The sequence below is a fragment of the Opisthocomus hoazin genome, chromosome 2 (genome assembly GCF_030867145.1).
Source record: "Opisthocomus hoazin isolate bOpiHoa1 chromosome 2, bOpiHoa1.hap1, whole genome shotgun sequence".
NCBI lineage: Eukaryota > Metazoa > Chordata > Aves > Opisthocomiformes > Opisthocomidae > Opisthocomus > Opisthocomus hoazin.
In genome coordinates this window covers 84,117,277-84,137,123 of record NC_134415.1, presented here as the reverse complement: position 1 = coordinate 84,137,123, position 19,847 = coordinate 84,117,277, and the positions used below count along the sequence as shown (strand labels likewise).

Genomic DNA, 19,847 nt, shown 5'->3' with positions numbered 1-19,847 from the left:
AAGTTCAAAATCAGAGCAACTGCTCTTCTTTTGTGCATTCATGTTTTATAACCACTTTTTTTTGACACAAACAAATGTTCTACAGGAGCAAAGCATGTAAAAATTTGAAACTGGAAATTTAGTACTTGGAGTTCTGTAGAATATCTGAAAGTTAAAAAACACAGCTTTAACACAGCTTTAGAGAGAAGAGGAGAACATTCATATTTGGAATCGTACAAGTATAGTAATAAAAAGATGAGACAATATAGACTTGTGTGCAGGAGACAAACAGCCAGTCTGATTATTCTGAAAATGAGAAGTTAGCATTTTAATTAGTTATTTTTTCAAAAAATAAGTGAAAATCATTAAGCAGAAATGCACATTGGCAGTGCATAAATACACGTGGACGTGTATATACACACACACAAACATAACTTTATGTATTCCTTGCATTTATACCTAAAGAGCACAATATATAAATGCATAAAGAAAAATAACTGACATTAAAGAAAAATATCTGACATTAACAGACCTCCAACTGCAGAAGCCAAACTTTAGTCTTGGTCTGGTATGCTCTAAGAGTTTCAATATACAGAGATTTAAGAGCTTTCCTGGCTAACTTCTACGCATAATAAATACACCTTGCCGTCCCTGCCTTTGAAAGCTTGCCTACAGTTTGCACATAATTCTGCAAATCACTAATCAGGTCCAATTTTTGGGGAGGTTTTTTGGGTGAAGGATGTCAGAAAGCTGTGGCAAAGCATCTACCTAAAGTAACTAACAGCCTTCTGTCTCCTTGCAACTGATCAGCGTGGATACAGTCACTGCACTTGCTGATATTCTGCAAGAACTGCTTTTGATTCTGTGGGTTCTTAAATTGCTTTCCTCCTCTTGTATAGACCAGAAGGATGTTGATACTGGCACTAATTTGGCAGCTTCAGTATTAGTATTATCCTGAACAGATTTATTTTCAAAGAGGATTAATACTTTTACTCTTCATTTGCTATAAATTGTATTATCTTGATTGCAAAATGTATCTTACTCTGTGAAATCTGTAATGACATCCTTCTGCAAAGCAAGAATGAAAAACTCCTGGCTGCGGTATTACCGAAACAGTCTGCCAGGTACTCACATTTCAGAATAACTACTGCCTCCTTGTATTTCCTCATCTCCTCACGTGTTTTTTTTTTTTAAAGCTTACTGTTTTTTTAATAATTTCAAAATTTATAGGATTATTTGTACATTTCTTTAATTTTTAAATCACAAATGCATTCTACAGTACAGTATGAAGAAATGAAGTCTAAGTTCTTTTCTTACCATACAGTGGAAACAAGCTAAATATTCAAATCAAGTATCAGGAAAAGATTAATGAAAAGCAACAGCAAACAACAGTGAAAGTACTTGAAACAATTAATGAAGGTTAAAATATGCAAATCATGGTAAGCACCATATGGTAAACTATTCTTGTGTGTATAGACTTGAAACGGCTCCCTATAGTTGTAAAATAAATTTCTTTCCTGCACTGCAGATGGAATGAACTACTTAAATAGCCTAGTAAGAATGGCAATGTCCATTTTTACAAAAAAAGAAAAAAATTGCTATTATCGATTAAGCTATGAAATTAAGTTTTGATTTCTACTAAATTAAATCATAGCAGAATAAGATTTTCTCAAAGGTCAGCCATGTAAACTTCAATTATCAGGTAGTGAGATGCATGGGAAATCTTGTGGAAATGTGTTTGTATTAATTCCTGTATTTAGAGAACTATAATTTACATGTCAAGTGGCACTGCACTTCTGATTTTTAATAACAATATCATGCCTGACCCATGGCCTTAATGTTTCCCAAAACGAGCAAGAGCATAAAGAGTAAAGAAGCTTATTTAGGGACTACTTCAATGTGTTTTCTATCAAATGTGCACATATGATATTTAATGGCTTAGCATGCTAAGGTTTTCATCAATAACTTATATCCAACTAGTATTAATGCATGTCATGTTAATATATATACATAGATCCAGATTTCATAAATTCATATTTTTCTTATATCATTCTTCATGTATCCTTGCAGCTAAACAAGAAGCACCACTGTTTCTAGCGAAATCGTAAACTGAAATGAGAATCAGCTGCTACAGTGACTCTGCAGTTGAGGGTGGTGATTTCTTAGTCAAGTGAAACTTAGTAGCGAAGTGGGGGCAATGAAAAACTAGATACCATTGTATCCAGTTGCAACAAGGCCTATTTACAAGTATTGTAAACTGAGGAAACATGATTATTAAAGCACCTTTCAATTATGTGTATCTCAATATAGAAGAAGTACTTCTTCTTGTGGAAGAAAAGAAGGTTATCAGGAGTAGTCAGCATGGATTCACCAAGGGGAAATCATGCCTGACCAATCTGATAGCTTTCTATGATGACATGACTGGCTGGGTAGACGAAGGGAGAGCTGTGGATGTTATCTACCTTGACTTCAGCAAGGCTTTCGACACAGTCTCCCATGATATCCTCCTGGGGAAGCTGAGGAAGTGTGGGCTGGATGAGTGGTCGGTGAAGTGGATAGAGAACTGGCTGAATGGCAGAACTCAGAGGGTTGTCATCAGGGGCGCTGAGTCTAGTTGGAGGCTGGTGACAAGTGGTGTCCCTCAGGGGTCAGTACTGGGCCCAGTCTTGTTTAACTTCTTCATCAACGACCTGGATGAAGAGTTAGAATGTACCCTCAGCAAGTTTGCTGACGACACCAAACTGGGAGGTGTGGTAGATACACCGGAAGGCTGTGCTGCCATTCAGCGTGACCTGGATAGGCTGGAGAGCTGGGCAGAGAGGAACCTGATGAGGTTCAACAAGGGCAAGTGCAGGGTCCTGCACCTGGGGAGGAACAACCTCATGCACCAGTACAGGCTTGGGGTGGACCTGCTGGAGAGCAGCTCTGCGGAGAGGGACCTGGGTGTCCTGGTGGACGACAGGTTAACTATGAGCCAGCAGTGTGCCCTGGCTGCCAAGAAGGCCAATAGGATCCTGGGGTGCATCAAGAAGAGTGTGGCCAGCAGGACAAGGGAGGTTCTCCTTCCCCTCTACACTACCCTGGTGAGGCCTCATCTGGAGTACTGTGTCCAGTTCTGGGCTCCCCAGTTCAAGAAGGATGAAGAGCTACTGGAGAGAGTCCAGCGGAGGGCTACAAGGATGGTGAGGGGACTGGAGCATCTCCACTACGAGGAGAGGTTGAGGGAACTGGGCTTGTTCAGCCTGAAGAAGAGAAGGCTGCGAGGGGACCTTATAAATGCCTACAAATATCTGAAGGGTGGGTGTCAGGAGGATGGGGCCAAGCTCTTTTCAGTGGTGCCCAGTGACAGGACAAGGGGTAATGGGCACAAACTGAGGCACAGGAAGTTCCGTCTGAACATGAGGAGGAACTTCTTCCCTCTGAGGGTGACGGAGCACTGGAACAGGCTGCCCAGGGAGGTTGTGGAGTCTCCTTCTCTGGAGATATTCAAGACCCGCCTGGACAAGGTCCTGTGCAGCCTGCTGTAGGTGACCCTGCTTCGGCAGGAGGGTTGGACTAGATGACCCACAGAGGTCCCTTCCAACCCCTACTATTCTGTGATTCTGTGATTCTGTGATATGTTTCATGAAACACCTCTAGCATAATAAACCAGTACCCCCTACACACACATACGTGAAACATGGTCAAAACAAACAGCAATCCTTTCTTTGGCATTCATTATTCTTTACCTTATTGGTTGTCTTAATTCCTATAAAGGTTTGTCCCAGTGGTACAGGTCGGAAACGGCCATCAAAGTAGAATAGTCCAATGCAGGGGTTGACGTGAAGAAATGTAGCAACATCAAGATAATTGGGTAATGTAGCTGAAAGGCCCAAAATCCTAATCATACTTTGTGTAGATTCAACCTGTTAAAAACCAGAAAGCCTGTAAATGATCCAAGTGTTATAAGCCAAGAAATCAAGCACAGAGCTTTAAAAGATCCCTTATAAAACAGTAATGTGAAAGAAGCAGTTGATACTTTCTACAAAAGGTGAACAATAGATGTGAGTTAGTGATTATCCTGTATTGAAAAAACCAGAGCACTCTGCAATTCCATCAAATCTTTCTTATTCTTCATTCTATTTTATTGTACTTTTGCCTTCCAAAAGGATAGCGGTTATTAACTGACATGAAGGAACAATAGCAGTAAAACTGGTTTTGTTAAGAAGGGACAGTCCAATTTACAGGCAAAACTAGGACACATAATTTGGTATCATTTCTTCCTTAGTCCAAATCACACCACAGTTCTGAAAAGAAAGAAGAATCTAATTAATTTCATTCCTCAGTCTTGGCTTTTGCTTAGACCTTTCCACAACTCTCCTAGACAATCTATTCTAGTTCTCTTTAACACACATTTTTTTTTTTTTAATTTTTTAAAAATGCCCTAAATGTTTGCATTACATGCCTTCCCATTCAATAAGGGACAGAAACGGTGCTTTACAACGAAATACTCTGTTCTGTATAAAAGCCTGCATATTATATGTATTTCCAGGTAATTTTCAATATCAAGGAAACCGGCCGAAAGACTTGAATGAGTAAAGTACTCAAGAATTTTCCCATTTCCTTCTGGAATACAAAAGCCATGTCGGCTGCCTCACAACTTTCTTACTAGTATAATTATTTAGAGGCAAAGTTCACAGTAATTTTCATCAAAAGGCTTTTTTGACACGGTAACTGAAGGCATATATGAGGTTCTCAACTTGTCTCAAATGTGTGAATGTCTCATGATGGGTAAGACTGTTAACTTCTACCTGGCTCAGTCCTGTTCAAAACAATGTGAGGTTTTACTTAGAATACAGATTTTTTGAATCACTCAGGTGTTTAAGTGAAACAAAGTGCCATGTAATTAAAACGGACGAATTGTAAGTTTTTTAAAAAGATGATTAAAAAGTATATGGAGAACACTGTCAAGGAAGATAAAATACACCCTACCATAACACACACTTGGCGAACAACAAGTGCACCAAAATAATAAACCAAATACGAAAAGAAACCACCTCCCACAACTCCACAGACATCAAGCAGACAAAGTAAACCACTATGTTGCCTGGTAAAGGAGATGTCCCTTGGCAAAAACCTGGATGATTGAACTGTGGATGCAACCAACTAAAGGACACAGAAAACCTGGTGATTGACCCTTCTGCACTTACACAAAGAACAGCTTTGCAAAGGAAAGCCTGCGTACAACAAAATCTTCTATGTAAATGCAAATATTCAGATGACTGGGACACATGAGATTTCATTTTCAGAAGTCTTCCTTCTGCAGGGAAGAAAAGCAGCGTTCACCTTTAAGGGTGCAAAGACACATCATCATTCTTTACACATCTTTTTATAGCTGGATTATGTGATGACCTAAGTGCTAGAGTCAACCTCAACCATACATTTTTGAGGTGTTTGAGGTTTTGTTTGTTTTTGTGTTTGTTTTATTTTTTTTTTTTTGGGGGGGGGGGAAATGGGTAGTTTTCCTTTTTGTTTGTTTTTTTTTTGGTTTTGGTTTGATTTGGTTTTGGCTCAGTACCCTGGAGCACGTCCTCCTCCTGCACTGACCTTGGTGTCTGCGGGGCTGTTTCTCACACTTTCTTCCTCACTCCTCTCTCTCTCTCTCTCAACTACTGCGGACTGTTTTTACCCTTTCTGAAATACACTCTTAGAGTGGCATCACCATCTTGGCTGCGGGGCTGAGCCAGGCCCTGCGGTGGGGTTGGCTATATCTCTCTGGAACCAGCCATGCCGGGCCCGGGCCAGCCCCGGCCTCTCACAGAGGCCACCCCCGCAGGCCCCCCCCTTGCCAGCACCTGGGCGCCTGCACCTGGTACATAAGTTTAATTTACTTCGTGTTTCTACACTTCTTTTTTTAAATTTGAATCTGTAAGAACAGTAACCACTTGCTGATAATACTTATCCAATACTTTGTTCACAATCACCTGATAAAAAGCACAACAATCTGAAAGTGTAACTGAGCTCCAATCTGGAAAACTTTCTTTGTTTTTTTTCTAAATTCAATAACATTCTTTTTTTTTTTCCAAACCTCCTAAGAGCCTGAATCACTAGTTTGAAAATGTGCTCAGTTCCATCTAAGGTAGGAAAGCATTTCAAGTATTTAAACAATTAACAAGAGCTCTTCTTTATAACCATGGAATTGTGAATTCTTACAGCAATTAACTATAAGCTGTTTGTTTAGAATTCTCTTTCAAAATATGAACTATGTCTAGAGAACAGTTACAGTTTACTGAGACTTGTCACTTTCCAAATCTCTGTAAAAAGACGCCATTTAACTCCACTGATCTGGCCATTGGCCCTGGCATTAAGGAGCTGACTGAAAACCCTGAATTACAACGCCACGAGAAAATAGTAGCAGAGAGTTAATGCAAGCAAGTAGTTAAACTACTAATATGCATGGCACATTTTAAAGCAAAATATATTTTTGCAGATTTTATGTTATGCTTTACATGTATTTGTGCATATGTATACAGTGCCTACAGAATTTTTTCAATTTATAAAACTAAAATTTAAAAATTATTTAGACAATTAGTTTTCTGTTTATATCAAGCCACAAAAATCGAGTCAGAGTGCTACAAGATATCACTCAACAATGTCTTTCGCTCTACAGTAACATTTTGTTAGTCTTCATAATTAAATGAAGACTATTAAGACTCTAAATCATTGCATCAATTTCTTAAAATTTTTTCAAGGCCATCCAAACAAAAAATCTTTATTTTTTACCATCTACTTTTATAGCCATTTAGCCACACAAAATATCGATAATTGGTATATACAAAAAAATAATGAAGAAGCAGAGAGGTACATTTACCCTAAATGACAAAATGTATCACAACAATTCTCCCAATTATTTTATACTCACATGAAATTCAAATTGTAAACTAAAATCCCATGTCTGCACATCACCGCATACATATACAGAACGAGTTTTGTTTATTCTTTTAATCCTACACAACAATCTACAAACAGCAGCGACTAAAACTGTGCTAAACTTGAAAGTTAGAGAACCAAAACCACCTGAATATGCGACCACAACATATAACTTATTTTTGCATTTTCTCTGTAGATTATAATTCAGTTTAAATTATTTATCTATTATTCATCTATCCAAGCACTTTAAAGACTTCATTTTTCATAATGGCTTTCAGAATTCTAACGCATTTTTAGAATAGAGTTCTCTGCATAAATTTTTCAGCTACTTTTCTGACTTCCCCTTGAGGAACAAGCATTAATATGTTTTGCTCTCAGATGCTTCTAAAGAAAAGTAAGTCTTCAAAGCGTGCAGACGCCCTTTGTAAATATAGTCCATTCAAACATTAATATTTTTCATCTGCTGGATCACCATGTGCTGAAGTCCCAATTAGAGATTATGCCTTCATATGCAAGCCGCTATGAACACAGTCTTTTCCTGAAATTGCAGTAAAAATTACTGAAAAGACATTTTGTATGACAAAGTTTGCTGTTTACATTCCCTATCATTGGCTGGTGGTATGCAGTTACGTGCGTTTTCTTCACTACTGGCACACAGTCTCAAATATTTTAATCTTCAAATGTGTTTAAGTATCTCAGTAAAAATATAAGCACCAACTTGGAACTTACAAGGCTTTCTTTGGAAAACTAAACTGTCACAGTATTTGCACATCATGTTCTTTGAAAGCTTTACTATATTTTATTGATTTGATGTTACACTGGAAGCAAGGAATAAAATTGCTGTAACTATATTTAATTGACATATCTAATTTGTATATCTAATTCAGAAGCATCCACAATGGCACGTGGAGAACTGACAGCATGTTCACCACACACATTCGAAGAACACAATTATCACACCATGAAATTCCTTGTATTCAGAAAAAACAAACAGACGATAGCTATCCAGTACCAATTTCCACACTCAAGCATCATCTGTGCTTACACTGTAAATGATAAAGGATCAGGTATGGGAAGTGCCTCTCCGGATTGTAAATTGATCACAGCAGGATCATTTTCTTCCTAATAGGTTTTAAGATTTGCATATCATCTCATTATATTACAGCCGCCACTTGAGAGCATACAGAGTATGCACAGAGATACTCTTTTATCTGACTTCTAAAGTTCTTCCTGAACTTTGTGATCTTGGCAGTCTTCCCATTTCCATGTATTAAAATATCACATTCACAGAATGCATTACAATCAAGCTGGAAAGCATACTCTTGATTGTTCAACTCGAGCACAGAATTAAGTTGAAGCAGACAAGTTTACATATTCTAATCTCTGAAGAATTGTCCACTGGTTAGAAATTAATCTGATATTCAGATGACCCAGGGTCACTTCAACACACCCTCTACAGTCAGTCTGTATACCCTTCAGACGTACACTAAAGACAAGATACATAGAAAATTAGACACAAGCATTTCTTCATTTCTAGTCTATATGTGCAAGAAGACGAATTCTTAACTTAGGTTCCAGAGTTCCCTGCTCAGCAGTAATAAGAATGAAATATTGCATACAGGGATTCAGATTAATTCCTAGATAACACCCTACCCCTAGGAATGCCTCTAAGTCTCAGTCTCTTAGAAGATCTATGTTTTTCAAATTATCCAAAAAAAAGGAGAAGAAAGGAAAAAAAGGAGGAATTCTTAGAACATTTGGAAAAAAAAAAAAGAATTAAAGGTTTTTCAAAATGACTAAGAAGGAAGTGTGTTAGAATGTTTCACCAGTGTTTACCTGCTTATTGACATCTTGTTTATTGTCTAATGAAAGAATCAAGAAGTAGTCAATCAGTCCACATAGGTGGTAATTTTCTAGTTTTAGGAACAAAAACTAAAAACCAGTAAAATTGCAAAACCAAAAGTGCACAGTAAAAATGCAATTACTAATACCGTTGCGAAGATTCTACACAGGATGTTATCTACAACTCAAACACTCTGCACAGAATGCATTTGTTACCAGGCAACCATCTAGTTAAGTAATTTTATAAATGAGTTTTACTCTGCTTCCAATGAACCCTGAAAATACTGTGATCTCAGTCCTCCATTTAGAACATATTTAAAAATCTAGAGGTACTGAAAAAATGTAACCACGCAGAAAGCACTATTAGAAGCCATATTATTTTCCCTCTGCTAAATATTATGTATGCAATACTTTGCCTTAAGAAATGACATTTTGAATCTACCTATTAAGAGACTTCTATGCCCTGCACAGTGCCATGTCAGTTTTTCTTCAATGACAGAATGCCTTTTCATGCTATGCTTATTGTTTTGTTCCCAAACTAAGAAACAAAAAGAAATATGAACCCTTCCACAAATCAGTTAAACTGCTGTACCATATTATGAAAGAACACAAAAATATGACAATCACTATTACCTTTTAAACTCCATGGATATATCACAAAAATGGCAAAATGTTCACATATCAATAATAAAAAATGACATTCAGAATGACTTCCTGACATCACTTCCATGCAAAGTAAAAGAAAAGCTTCTGCAGATTAATTCAGGTATCTGATACATAACACTTTCCAAACAAATGGAGAAATGGAGATTAGGTTTTGTTTTAAAAAAGTATGTTGTTTTAAAAAAGTCATATTCACACAACTACCAGGTTGCCAGAAAAGACAAAATAGATCTAGACTCACGTAAGGCATTAGACATACGGCTGCACAACACACTGTTTAAAAATAACATCACAGAATATAAAAAAAATGTATTAAATTTATCACAAGGTGATGAACTGACAGATTTTAAAGAGAATGTATAATTGAAAAACAGCAATTAAAAAGGGACACCTCTAATTGCTTTCTAAGCCCAACTCAATTCAATAATTTTATCTATGATATGCAGCAAATAAAAAATAACTGGTGACAAGAAGAGCAGGTAACTGGCAGTATTAATATAGCTGATGTGTGTGTCTGCCATACAGATAAATCTAGGCTGATGGTCCTATTCAAACTAAGTTTCTTTTAATTTAGCTCACTCTAAAACAGGCCACAGCTGCAAAATGGGACACTATTCTCAGGAAACATTCTTACAGCAACAAGTGAATCCTGCAGCACTGTAAGAGGCTGGTCTGAGGACTTAATGAACAAGCATCCGAATGCAAGCTCTGAAGATCATGTGTTAGCAAATTAAGTACATGCAATTCTTAGAGGTATAAAAAGGAACGAACTGTGTAACAGGAGGAGAACGCTCCACCTCTGCATATACCACAACCAAAACTAACACAAAAGTTCTATACCCAGTTTTGTTGACATGTTTCAAAAATACAATCACAAATATAAGAAAGAAGTGAAAAAGCCCCACAATACTACAGCTGGAAACAAAAAAAATTATTGTAGAAGTGTCACTAAGCTTGTTTGGTTTATTAAGTAATAGAAAATCCTGAGAAAATTCATTACCCTATACAAGTAACATCAAAGACACAGAAGACTAACAGCAGTCACTCAAGATGAGAAATGAAGAACCAAATGAAATGCCAACACCGTTCTAGTCCCAAAAGACACATACAGGAACTACAGCGGGCTACCATTAAAAACAAGATATATAGATCTAACAAGTTGGTTTTAGGTCATTAGCTATCAGCCTTGCCTTTTCTTTTTTTAACTGCCAAAATATTCTTAATCAAGAATGGGATTCCAAGCACATAATTCTCAATTTGGTAACAATTAGGCATTTGACTTTGGTGAGAAACCTCTGAGTTTGTTTCTGATTTCTAGTCAGGACGTAAAAGAGGGAACCAAAAGGACAGAAAAAAAGAGAGGAGAAAATAAGGAGCTAGAAATATTGAAAATGCATCCAGAGCAAAGAAAACCACACAACAGCTGAGAGGGGAAGTTTCTTAAATAACGTGTCATGAGGAAAGAAAGCTCAGCAAGAAAATCTGAGAAATTCCAGGAGAAGGAGAACTCCTCTACCATTCTATGGTCACTGCAGCCAAGGCTGCCTTTAGTCTTCACATCCCCAACGAGTCCCTCCCTTGTTGGCAAGTAGGTACAGCAGAGCACCTCTCATCGCTGCATCCTCTGTCACCTGGAAGAGGAAGTTCTCATCACTGCACTCCAGGAACCTCCCAGATTGTTTGTCTTGCTGTGTTGTCCTACCTGAGAACAATATTTGTGTACCTAAGATGGGAGCTTTGGTTCCCCAAAATTGGATAAATCTTATAATATGGACTTTCTTTTATCTAATTTATCATTCATATAGCTGAGAGAAGGTATCAAAACTCTCATATCACTCAAGTATAATATCCAGTATGCTTTTTGTGAAAAAATGCCCGTAAGCACCAAAGAAGTCATCAAAATCTCTGAATAATTATGACACAATAATTCAGTGTCCTTTAAAAGCGGTCAATTTTCTTCTTTCAAGCTAATAAGCTCAGCAGATATTACGGAAGTGTGGAAAGTTTGATTAAAAAGTTTAAGCATTCTAGTTTTACATCGGCATTATGCTCTAGACTAAAACTTTAAACATCAAAGCTATGAACTGGATTCAAAGAAGTTGTTTGATGTTATACCTACAGTATATAACAGAGCTCAAAGCAATTTTCCCACTAAAATGTTTAGCAAAGTCAATTTAAATCACTTGCAAAAACATTCTCTAACATTTGAGAAGTGCAAACATGCACGAATATGCTGTTCATTCTGCTATGAGTACAACTGTCAGCTATTCCAATACACATGCTCCTTCCAGGTTTTAAAACAACCTGACTCTAAAAAATTGCCATAAGTTAAATCGAACATGTTAAAGTCTTACAGTAAGTGGTGTGACTCAGTGCTCATCTAGGGGAAAGTAGAACAATAATTCAAGTATTTTGAGGTACAAATTAGGACAGACCTGCTAATGCATCAGGATATTCTGTTTTTGAGAATGTATTTGTATAGCTGTATTTGTACAGCATATTGAACATGGATCTCAAAAAAAAAATTCCTTGCTGGCACAGTTGTAGGTGCAAGTAGTTAGTTGAACACTAATTCTTAAAAAGACCAAAAATTACCCCCAAAAAATCCATTGTCTGTTTTTCTATTATCCACCATCTAAGCAAAACAACCCTCACACACTCCAGCAAAACAAGAGAGATGCCATTTCTATAAGACAGGATGACAAACCCCGCAAAATGTAAAAGGCACTACATTATACAACCTGACCTGCACAGGAATCATGACATTGCCTCATAAGATAGTACCATATACAAGCTAGGGAAGTATGATCCAGATGAAACTATAGGCACACACCATTATTAGAGTAGCTATTAGTGATTTATTGAAAAGGTTGAAGCAGTATTCAAAGGAATTTATCACAGTTCTGTCTTAGAAGTGGTACAAGAAATGACTGTTCCAGGCCAGACTAAAAACTCTTCTACTTCGCTACATTGTCTCCCATAGTGGCTACAAGGGACAGTACAGAAACTGGGAAAATGTCAATGATATTTGCCAGCATAGCCCCCAGTACTACAGCTCCCAGTCTGATCTAGTGACTATTCATCCGCAACGGATTTTTTTTTTAATTACTTGTCTAATCACTTTCTGAATCCCTCCACTACAAAGTAGGAAAAACTAGTCAATACTTCTCATGTCTTAAACCAGTATACAAATCAGGTAATTGATTTCAGCAATTACTGCAGTGGTGTAATTGACAGAAGGATACTTTAGATTGATGTTGTCAATGGGTTTTTAAATTCGTTTTTGTTTGTTTGTTCTGTTTTTTATGAACTGAACAATTATTCTTACCTCCTGTGTGCATGAATATTGAATAAGTATGATATTTCTATAGATATCAATAAAAAAATACATTCTAGAACCACTTTCAGAAGGGCTGGAGAAGAGCTTAAATGTTTCATACAGCATCACTGAAGTCAGAAGAACATTCTCCAGGGAAGGGCTGAATATCCTTGGTTTAGTTCCTGCTCCAGGGACATTTACGAATTTGTATCAAAATGCATAAAACAGAACTATGAGCAGGGAACAGAACCAAAGAAATGTAATCAAATATTTTTTCTTTGCAAAATACCATTAAAACATTACTAGAAGTGATATTTTTACACTTAAAACATCTGTAATAGTATTTTTACTAAAATCTAGTGAAATACTTCTGAAATCAGAATATTTACGTTACCTTTTCTAGTGACCAAACCAAACTTCTAGTAATTTCACAATTAGTTATGGATGTATATTGCAAACTTCATAGAACTATGCTTGCAGGCTCAGGTGCTGCAGCATTAACATTTCAGTGTAATTTTTAAAACTAATCCTCTTATTATTTGTTTCCATGTTAAAAAGGCAAAACAGAAACAGGAGATATTTTGTACAACTATGTTCCCAAGCTCCCTGGGAGGCTTACAATTCAAAATATTTTTGTCTGGAATTGTTTTCTACTGTGTAATTTTAAATATTTCTACAAGTAGTTTTGTTGTCTATGTAACTGTGGGGTTTTTTTTAGCGTACTTCTATATTGTAAATTTTCCTTCTCTTCATCCACCTTCTTGTAAAGATTCATAGTAGCCTCCATTACTGCCTTTCTTATGAACTTAGAATAAATAAGGTCTTCAGAAAGGTGGTGAGATAGTTTAGAGATTTGTGTTTTGGTTTTCTTCCCAACTGTTTCACTTAAGGAAGGGCTACAAATGCGTAGCTTCAATTCCAGAGGAATTAAACTCTAACTTCGTAGGTAAAACAGACCTTGAAATCCTAGAAGATTAAAGCACCTTAGAGAGCTATTTTTTGAATGAGTGTTGAAGCAAGATACTGCCATATTACAATAAATGTACTAAGAGCAGGATTCAGTACCCGAGACATAATTGCCTCAGATTTTATGTTCCTGAAGTTACCAGCACAGGCCTGACAGGCACAAAAGGAAAGGATCTATGGGAGATTTGTGTCCAAATGAAGCAGAAACAGGATGCCAAGTTGAATAATGCAGGGCAAATAAAATGGCTCTAGACACCTCTTTCGGACAGCTGAAGCCTACCTTACAAGTCTCACAAAACTTTGCATTAAAAAAATCAATGACTCCTGCAATCTGACATGAAGACAATGACCATCATGGTCACTGCTAAAAGCTGAGATGCTTTACTTTAAAGGCACCTAAGGAAAACAAGGTTATAAAAACCATTTAGCAAAGAAAAGACAATATCAAACAGGTTAAGGTTTAGTGCCCTTGAGCTAGTCTAAACTTCACAAAGCCCTAGTCTCCATTAAAAAAAAAAAAAAAAAAAAAAATCTTTCCAAGTTCAGCTTCTTCTAAGCGATTATTACTTGGGTTGTTCTTATACAAGAACTTTACACTTTCTGTGCTGGATTACAGCAGACATCCATTTTATCCTGTCCTTACAGGAGCTGGAATCTGACAATCCAGACAGCCTTAACAAGGTTAGTATAGCCTTATGAAGAAAAGAGCATCTTGAAAGCTAAAAGGCTTTAAACATTTAACGTGCTACAAATACAGCCATAACAATACCAATTGTGTTTATTCTTCATTTGTTAGAGATTATTTGTACTGACATACTTTTGCTCTGCATGACAGAAAAAAACCCCGAATGGCACTCTATGCTCTCCTTACCATTATTTATTTATCCTTATTCCAACCTTTCTATTCATCCCTAAATTCCACATTTTATTTTTCTTGTAAATGGACATCTCACCATTGAGACCAATCTTCTGCATTGCCTAACTCTGAATTTTTCTTTTGTACAAGATCTAAGAAAACACCCCACACATTCATCCTTTTTTCCTTTTGCCTTTTCAAATCTTGGTATTTAGTAAGTACCACTAAAGCACACAGAAAAAAAAGAGTCAATTATGCTGAAGTAAAAATTACACAGTATTTTTATAGCAGTGCTGAAAATTTTACCTAGATTTAAGACACTACTCTTCATTAAAACAAAAAAATTTATCCTAGGAAAACTACTAATCAAGAATCAGCATTCCTGATAAGAAAATACTTTCAATCTTTGTTATGTTAAAACATTAACCTGATTATTATTCATAGTACAGAATAGCTATATAATACATTGTAAACTGCCAAATTTCAATGCTTTCACTGTCTAAGCTTTTCTCCTTTTACACTGAAATCTATCTATGCTTGACGAAAATAAAATTCTTTTGAAGATTTTTTTCATTCTTACCTGACGTAAAGTACGTGCTACTATACTTTCAAGTACTGGTCCTCTGTCTTCATGCAACAGATGAACTTCATCAAGAATCAAGAGTTTTACCAGCTGAGAGAGGGCTACATCACCAACACTTTTTCTTGTCACTACATCCCACTTCTCTGGAGTAGTTACAAGCATCTAGTAGGGCAGAAAAAATAAATATTAAGCATTTACAAAGACAAATCCAGATTCAAATTTATAAAAAAGCAGTATTTTAATATACAGCAGAGTAAATGCAATGTAGAACTCAATGAAACTATCTTACTTACTTTACATATGAGGCAGACACAGCTTGTTGCATCTATGTATGTTGGATGGCTATTAGTAGGATTCAGTACGGAAAACCACATGGAAATGTCAAATAACAACTTCAAGCTGCTGTGCATTATTTGCACATATTTTCCACATTAAAACAATTAAACAGTTATCCAGAGTCAACTCTTTATGTAATTTTGGGAGTCATTTAAAGTATGTGTCCCACTAAAAATGATCTGTGATAAACTATTTCTAACCTTCACCACAGCACAGTAAACACCAAAGATCCCCCCTCACACCTAAGCTTTAAGCTGATAGTTCCCAGTTCCCTCTGAAATGCTTTCTCCCTAAGACACACTTTCAAGTTGTACATTTTGATATTTTGATCCTTGCACTGGCAAAACAGATTAAACAACTTCCACCCATCTTGGAAACGGGAACTTCCAAACTTTATTGTTTCACGTAGATACATCTGTGGTAAGTCTCTATCATGGTGCCATTTCCTCCACGCTTTTGCAATGACTTCTCTTTTTAAATAAATTCTGAAGTAACTGACTATCAAATAGATAAAATTGAGGTACATTCAATCTCCAATTGCCGAACAATTGCAGTACCCTCCATTCCCCACAACGACAACATACTCAGCAGTCACTTCATGTGACCTTAACACAAGAATTCAAGAAAGTAGCATTTTTAAATTTCAGATCGGACATAAAGTGGTCACTCTAAAGAAAGCATCTCACTCCTCTCCCCCTCACCCCCCTCAAATTCTCAGCAATTGTTTTGAATAGAAATAGAAATGCAGCTTTCTCATATACCACTCAACAAAAATAATTTCTTATCTAAGTGCCAACTGCTATGTATAAACCCCCCATAGAACTGAATCTCATCCACTGAAATTCAGTAGTAACGTGCCTGCAAGTTATGACTATGATTTAAGGGCAATTATTTATTGCCTATTCATAACAAATCTAATGAATCACTATCTGTCAAAGCTTGAGGTTTCTGGGACAGGCACAAAGCCTACCTTACAGTCTCACTTATTTCACAAAAAAACCCCTTAGAATTATTAAAATGAAGGTTACTCTGTAACTTTGCAGTTGAAAATCACTCAGAAAATAAAAAGGAAAATTCAGATTCTGTTCTTTCATAGGCCCCAATATGAACGTTTAGAAATTGGGCTGATCTTGTTCAGGTGATATCTAGAGCAACATGAACGCTTTAATGAGTAAAAGATGACAGGGATTGTTTGATTATGAAATGAAACTTTTTAAACATTCAACTACCAATCATTAAAAGATACTAAGAATTGGCAAAATGGGGAAACTTCCAACAGCTTTGATAAATAGGCACGATACTAAAATAAAACACAGTCCAGTGATCATGAACGTGTAAGTGGTTCATGTTATAAATAAGCTTATCAACTTGTGACAGGATCTAGAGAACAGGACACTTGTTTTCTAGAATTCTACTGATACTGACCAAATTCCAGTCAACAATCTTGAATTACCTTATCCTATAAGAGGACAGATATAACAAATGTTAGACAGATGACCAAACCAGGTTTATGATACAGCTTTTAAAACAGGAATTCTAAAATGCAAGAACTTCCTACTTCTATCAGTATAACTTTATTTGACGAAGTATTTTTAACTAAATTGCCAACTTCTTTCCCCCATACAAGTGGATTAGTTTCTTCTGGCAGATTTTGATTCCAAGGTTATTTTAATACAAATTTTAGTATCAAGGTCTTTGACTCTTAAAGCAATATTACATCCATATTTTTCTGTAATTCTACTTAAACTAAAAAAGAACAAACAGTAAGACATAAATTTTAACATTTAGTATTTGATGAATCCACACTTCTCTTTACAAATAAGAATTGAGTCTACAGTCAGACAGGAAAAAGAGCATCGGACATCTATCAGTTCTTTCATAATAAACACGTTTTATGATAGGGCTTTCTCTCAACTTTAGATGTTCAGAAATAAAACACTAAGATGACACAGAGTTCAATCTTATAGATGGCAATGCTTCTACAGCAATTATAAAACTAGTAAGTCCCTATGGAAGCTTACACACAACAACTGTTTTCATTTAGTCAGCATTGGCTATATTCTAAGCAACCATGGTAGAATACTAAAAAACACACAAATTAAGAATTGAACAGATACTATCAGTATCCTATCTGAAATTTTACCAGATATTGTAAACCCACAGAATATGTGATTCATGACATTTTCTTCTCAAACAGAATCTTATTATCTGTGAGAACACAATGTACAAATAAGAAAAATGAAGACTGTTGCACTAGATCCTAGACTGACAAAACAAGAAAACAATAAACCAGGTTAGGTGGCCTCCAAATCTGATGCTGTGAGGTATACAAATGCTCCACACTAGTGTTAGTACCAATACCAGTTTCTTATCACAGAAATTATACAATGGAAGGGGTAAAACCACTGGGCAATTATGAATAATGCTTCAAGGCCTTGGCTGAGAAAAGTAGACACAGCCAGCAGAGACTTACAAAACCTTTATAAAAATTACTCGTCCAAATTTGAGCATTTCTCCCATAAGAACATTCAATCACCTCAAGTACCATCAGCAACACATTATCAGCTTTCAGAAAGCAATTGATTTGCTGTCTCAACGTTTTTGAAACCCAGCCTGACAGACTCCATTGTTACAGAATCAAAAAATGGTTGAGGTTGGAAGGGACCTCTGGAGGTCATTTTGCCCAACTCCCCTGTTCAAGCAGGGCCTCCTAGGGCTAGTTGCCCAGGAACATACCGTGAGAGCTTTTGATTATCTCCAAGGATGAAGACTCCACAACCTTCCTAGGCAACCTGTGCCAGTGTTCAGTCACTCCAAAAGTAAAAAAGTGTCTCCTGATATTGAGACATGATCTGTGTTTCAGTTTGTGTCCATTTGCCTCTGTCCCTGTTCACTGAGTATCACTGAAAAAAGCCTGGCTTGGTCCTCTTTGCACCCTCCCTTCAGGTATTTAAATACATTAATGAGATCCCCCTGAGACTTCTCTCTAGCCTAAACAGTTCCAGCTCTCTCAGCCTCTCCCCATATGAGAGATGCTCTACTCCACCATCTTCACGGCCCTTCAATGGGTTCTCTCCAGTATGTCTATGTCTCTCTTCCACTGCGAAGCCCAGAACTGGACACAGTACTCCAGGTGTGGCCTCAGTGGTGCTGAGCAGAGGGGAAGGATTGCCTCCCTCGACCTGCTGGCATCCCCTTGTCTAATGCAGTAAGGGCACACTGCTGGCTCTTGTTCAACTTGGTGTCCACCAGGAGCCCCAGGTCCTTTCCAGCTGCTCAGCCCCCAGCATATATTGGTGTATGGTGTTATTCCTCCCTGGGGGCAGGACTTTGCACTTGCCTTTGTTGAACTTCCCAAGGTTCCTGTCAGGCCATTTCTCCAGCCTGCCAAAGTCCCTCTGGACAGCAGCACAATCCTCTGGTGTATCAGTCAGTCCTCCCAGTTTGGTGTCATCAGCAAACATGCTGACGCTATGCTCTTCCCCATCATTGAGATTATTAATAATGTTGAACAAGACTGGACCCAGTATTAACTGCTGGGGTACACCACTAGTCACTAGCCTCCTACTGGACTTTGTGTCACTGATCATCACCCTCTGGGCCTGGCCATTCAGCCAGCTTCCAATCCACCTCACTGTCTGCTCATCTAGCCCATAAATCAACAGCTTCTTTATGAAAATCTTATGGGAGACAGTGTCGAAGGCCTTAATGCAGTCCAGGTAGAAAATATCCACTGCTCTCCTCTCCTCTACCTGGCCAGTCATCTCATCACAGAAATTTATCAAGCTGGTCAAGCATGACTTCCCCTTGGCGAAGTCAAGCTGACTACTCCTGATATGATTTTCTTGTCTTTCATGTGCCTGGAAACTGTTTGCAGGATTAGCGGCTCCATCTTCCTAGGTGAGGCTGACCGACCTGGCATTCCCTGGGTCCTACTTCTTGCCTTTGTTAAAGACAGGAGTGACATTTGCTTTTCTCCACTCTTCAGTCATGTCTCCCACTTACCATGACTGACCAAAGATTATCAAGAGTGTCATTGCAATGACATCAGCCAGCTCCCTCTGCACTTGTGGATGCTTCTCATCAGAGCCCATGGACCTATGTATGTTTAGTTTGCTGAAATATTCCCTGACATGATCTTCTTACACCAAGGGTACACTTTACTTGCTCTAGACTTTCCCCCAGTTGCTGGGATTTGGGATTCCTGAAAGCTGGTCTTGCTAGTAAAGACGGAGACAAAGGACACATTCAGTACCTCAGCCTTCTCTGTGTCCTGTGTAACTAGGTCCCCTGTCTCACTTAGCAATGGGCCCACATTTTCCTTATTCCTCCTTTTGTTGCCTTTCTTGTTGTCTTTGACATCCCTGACCAGACTGAATTCCATTTGGACTTCA

At 37.4% G+C, this 19,847-nt stretch overlaps 1 protein-coding gene across 2 annotated transcripts in view; it reads right to left on the bottom strand.

Moving 5' to 3' along the window:
* The window catches only part of ASCC3 (activating signal cointegrator 1 complex subunit 3), a 307,731-nt gene that overhangs the window by 176,331 nt on the left and 111,553 nt on the right, over window positions 1-19,847 (bottom strand). For both annotated transcript variants that reach the window (XM_075414315.1, XM_075414316.1), the window contains exons 11-12: window positions 15,115-15,279; window positions 3,708-3,884 (exon numbers count right to left, since the gene is read on the bottom strand). In XM_075414315.1, coding sequence (XP_075270430.1) covers window positions 3,708-3,884; window positions 15,115-15,279 — 342 coding nt within the window. The remainder of the gene's footprint in view (window positions 1-3,707; window positions 3,885-15,114; window positions 15,280-19,847) is intronic.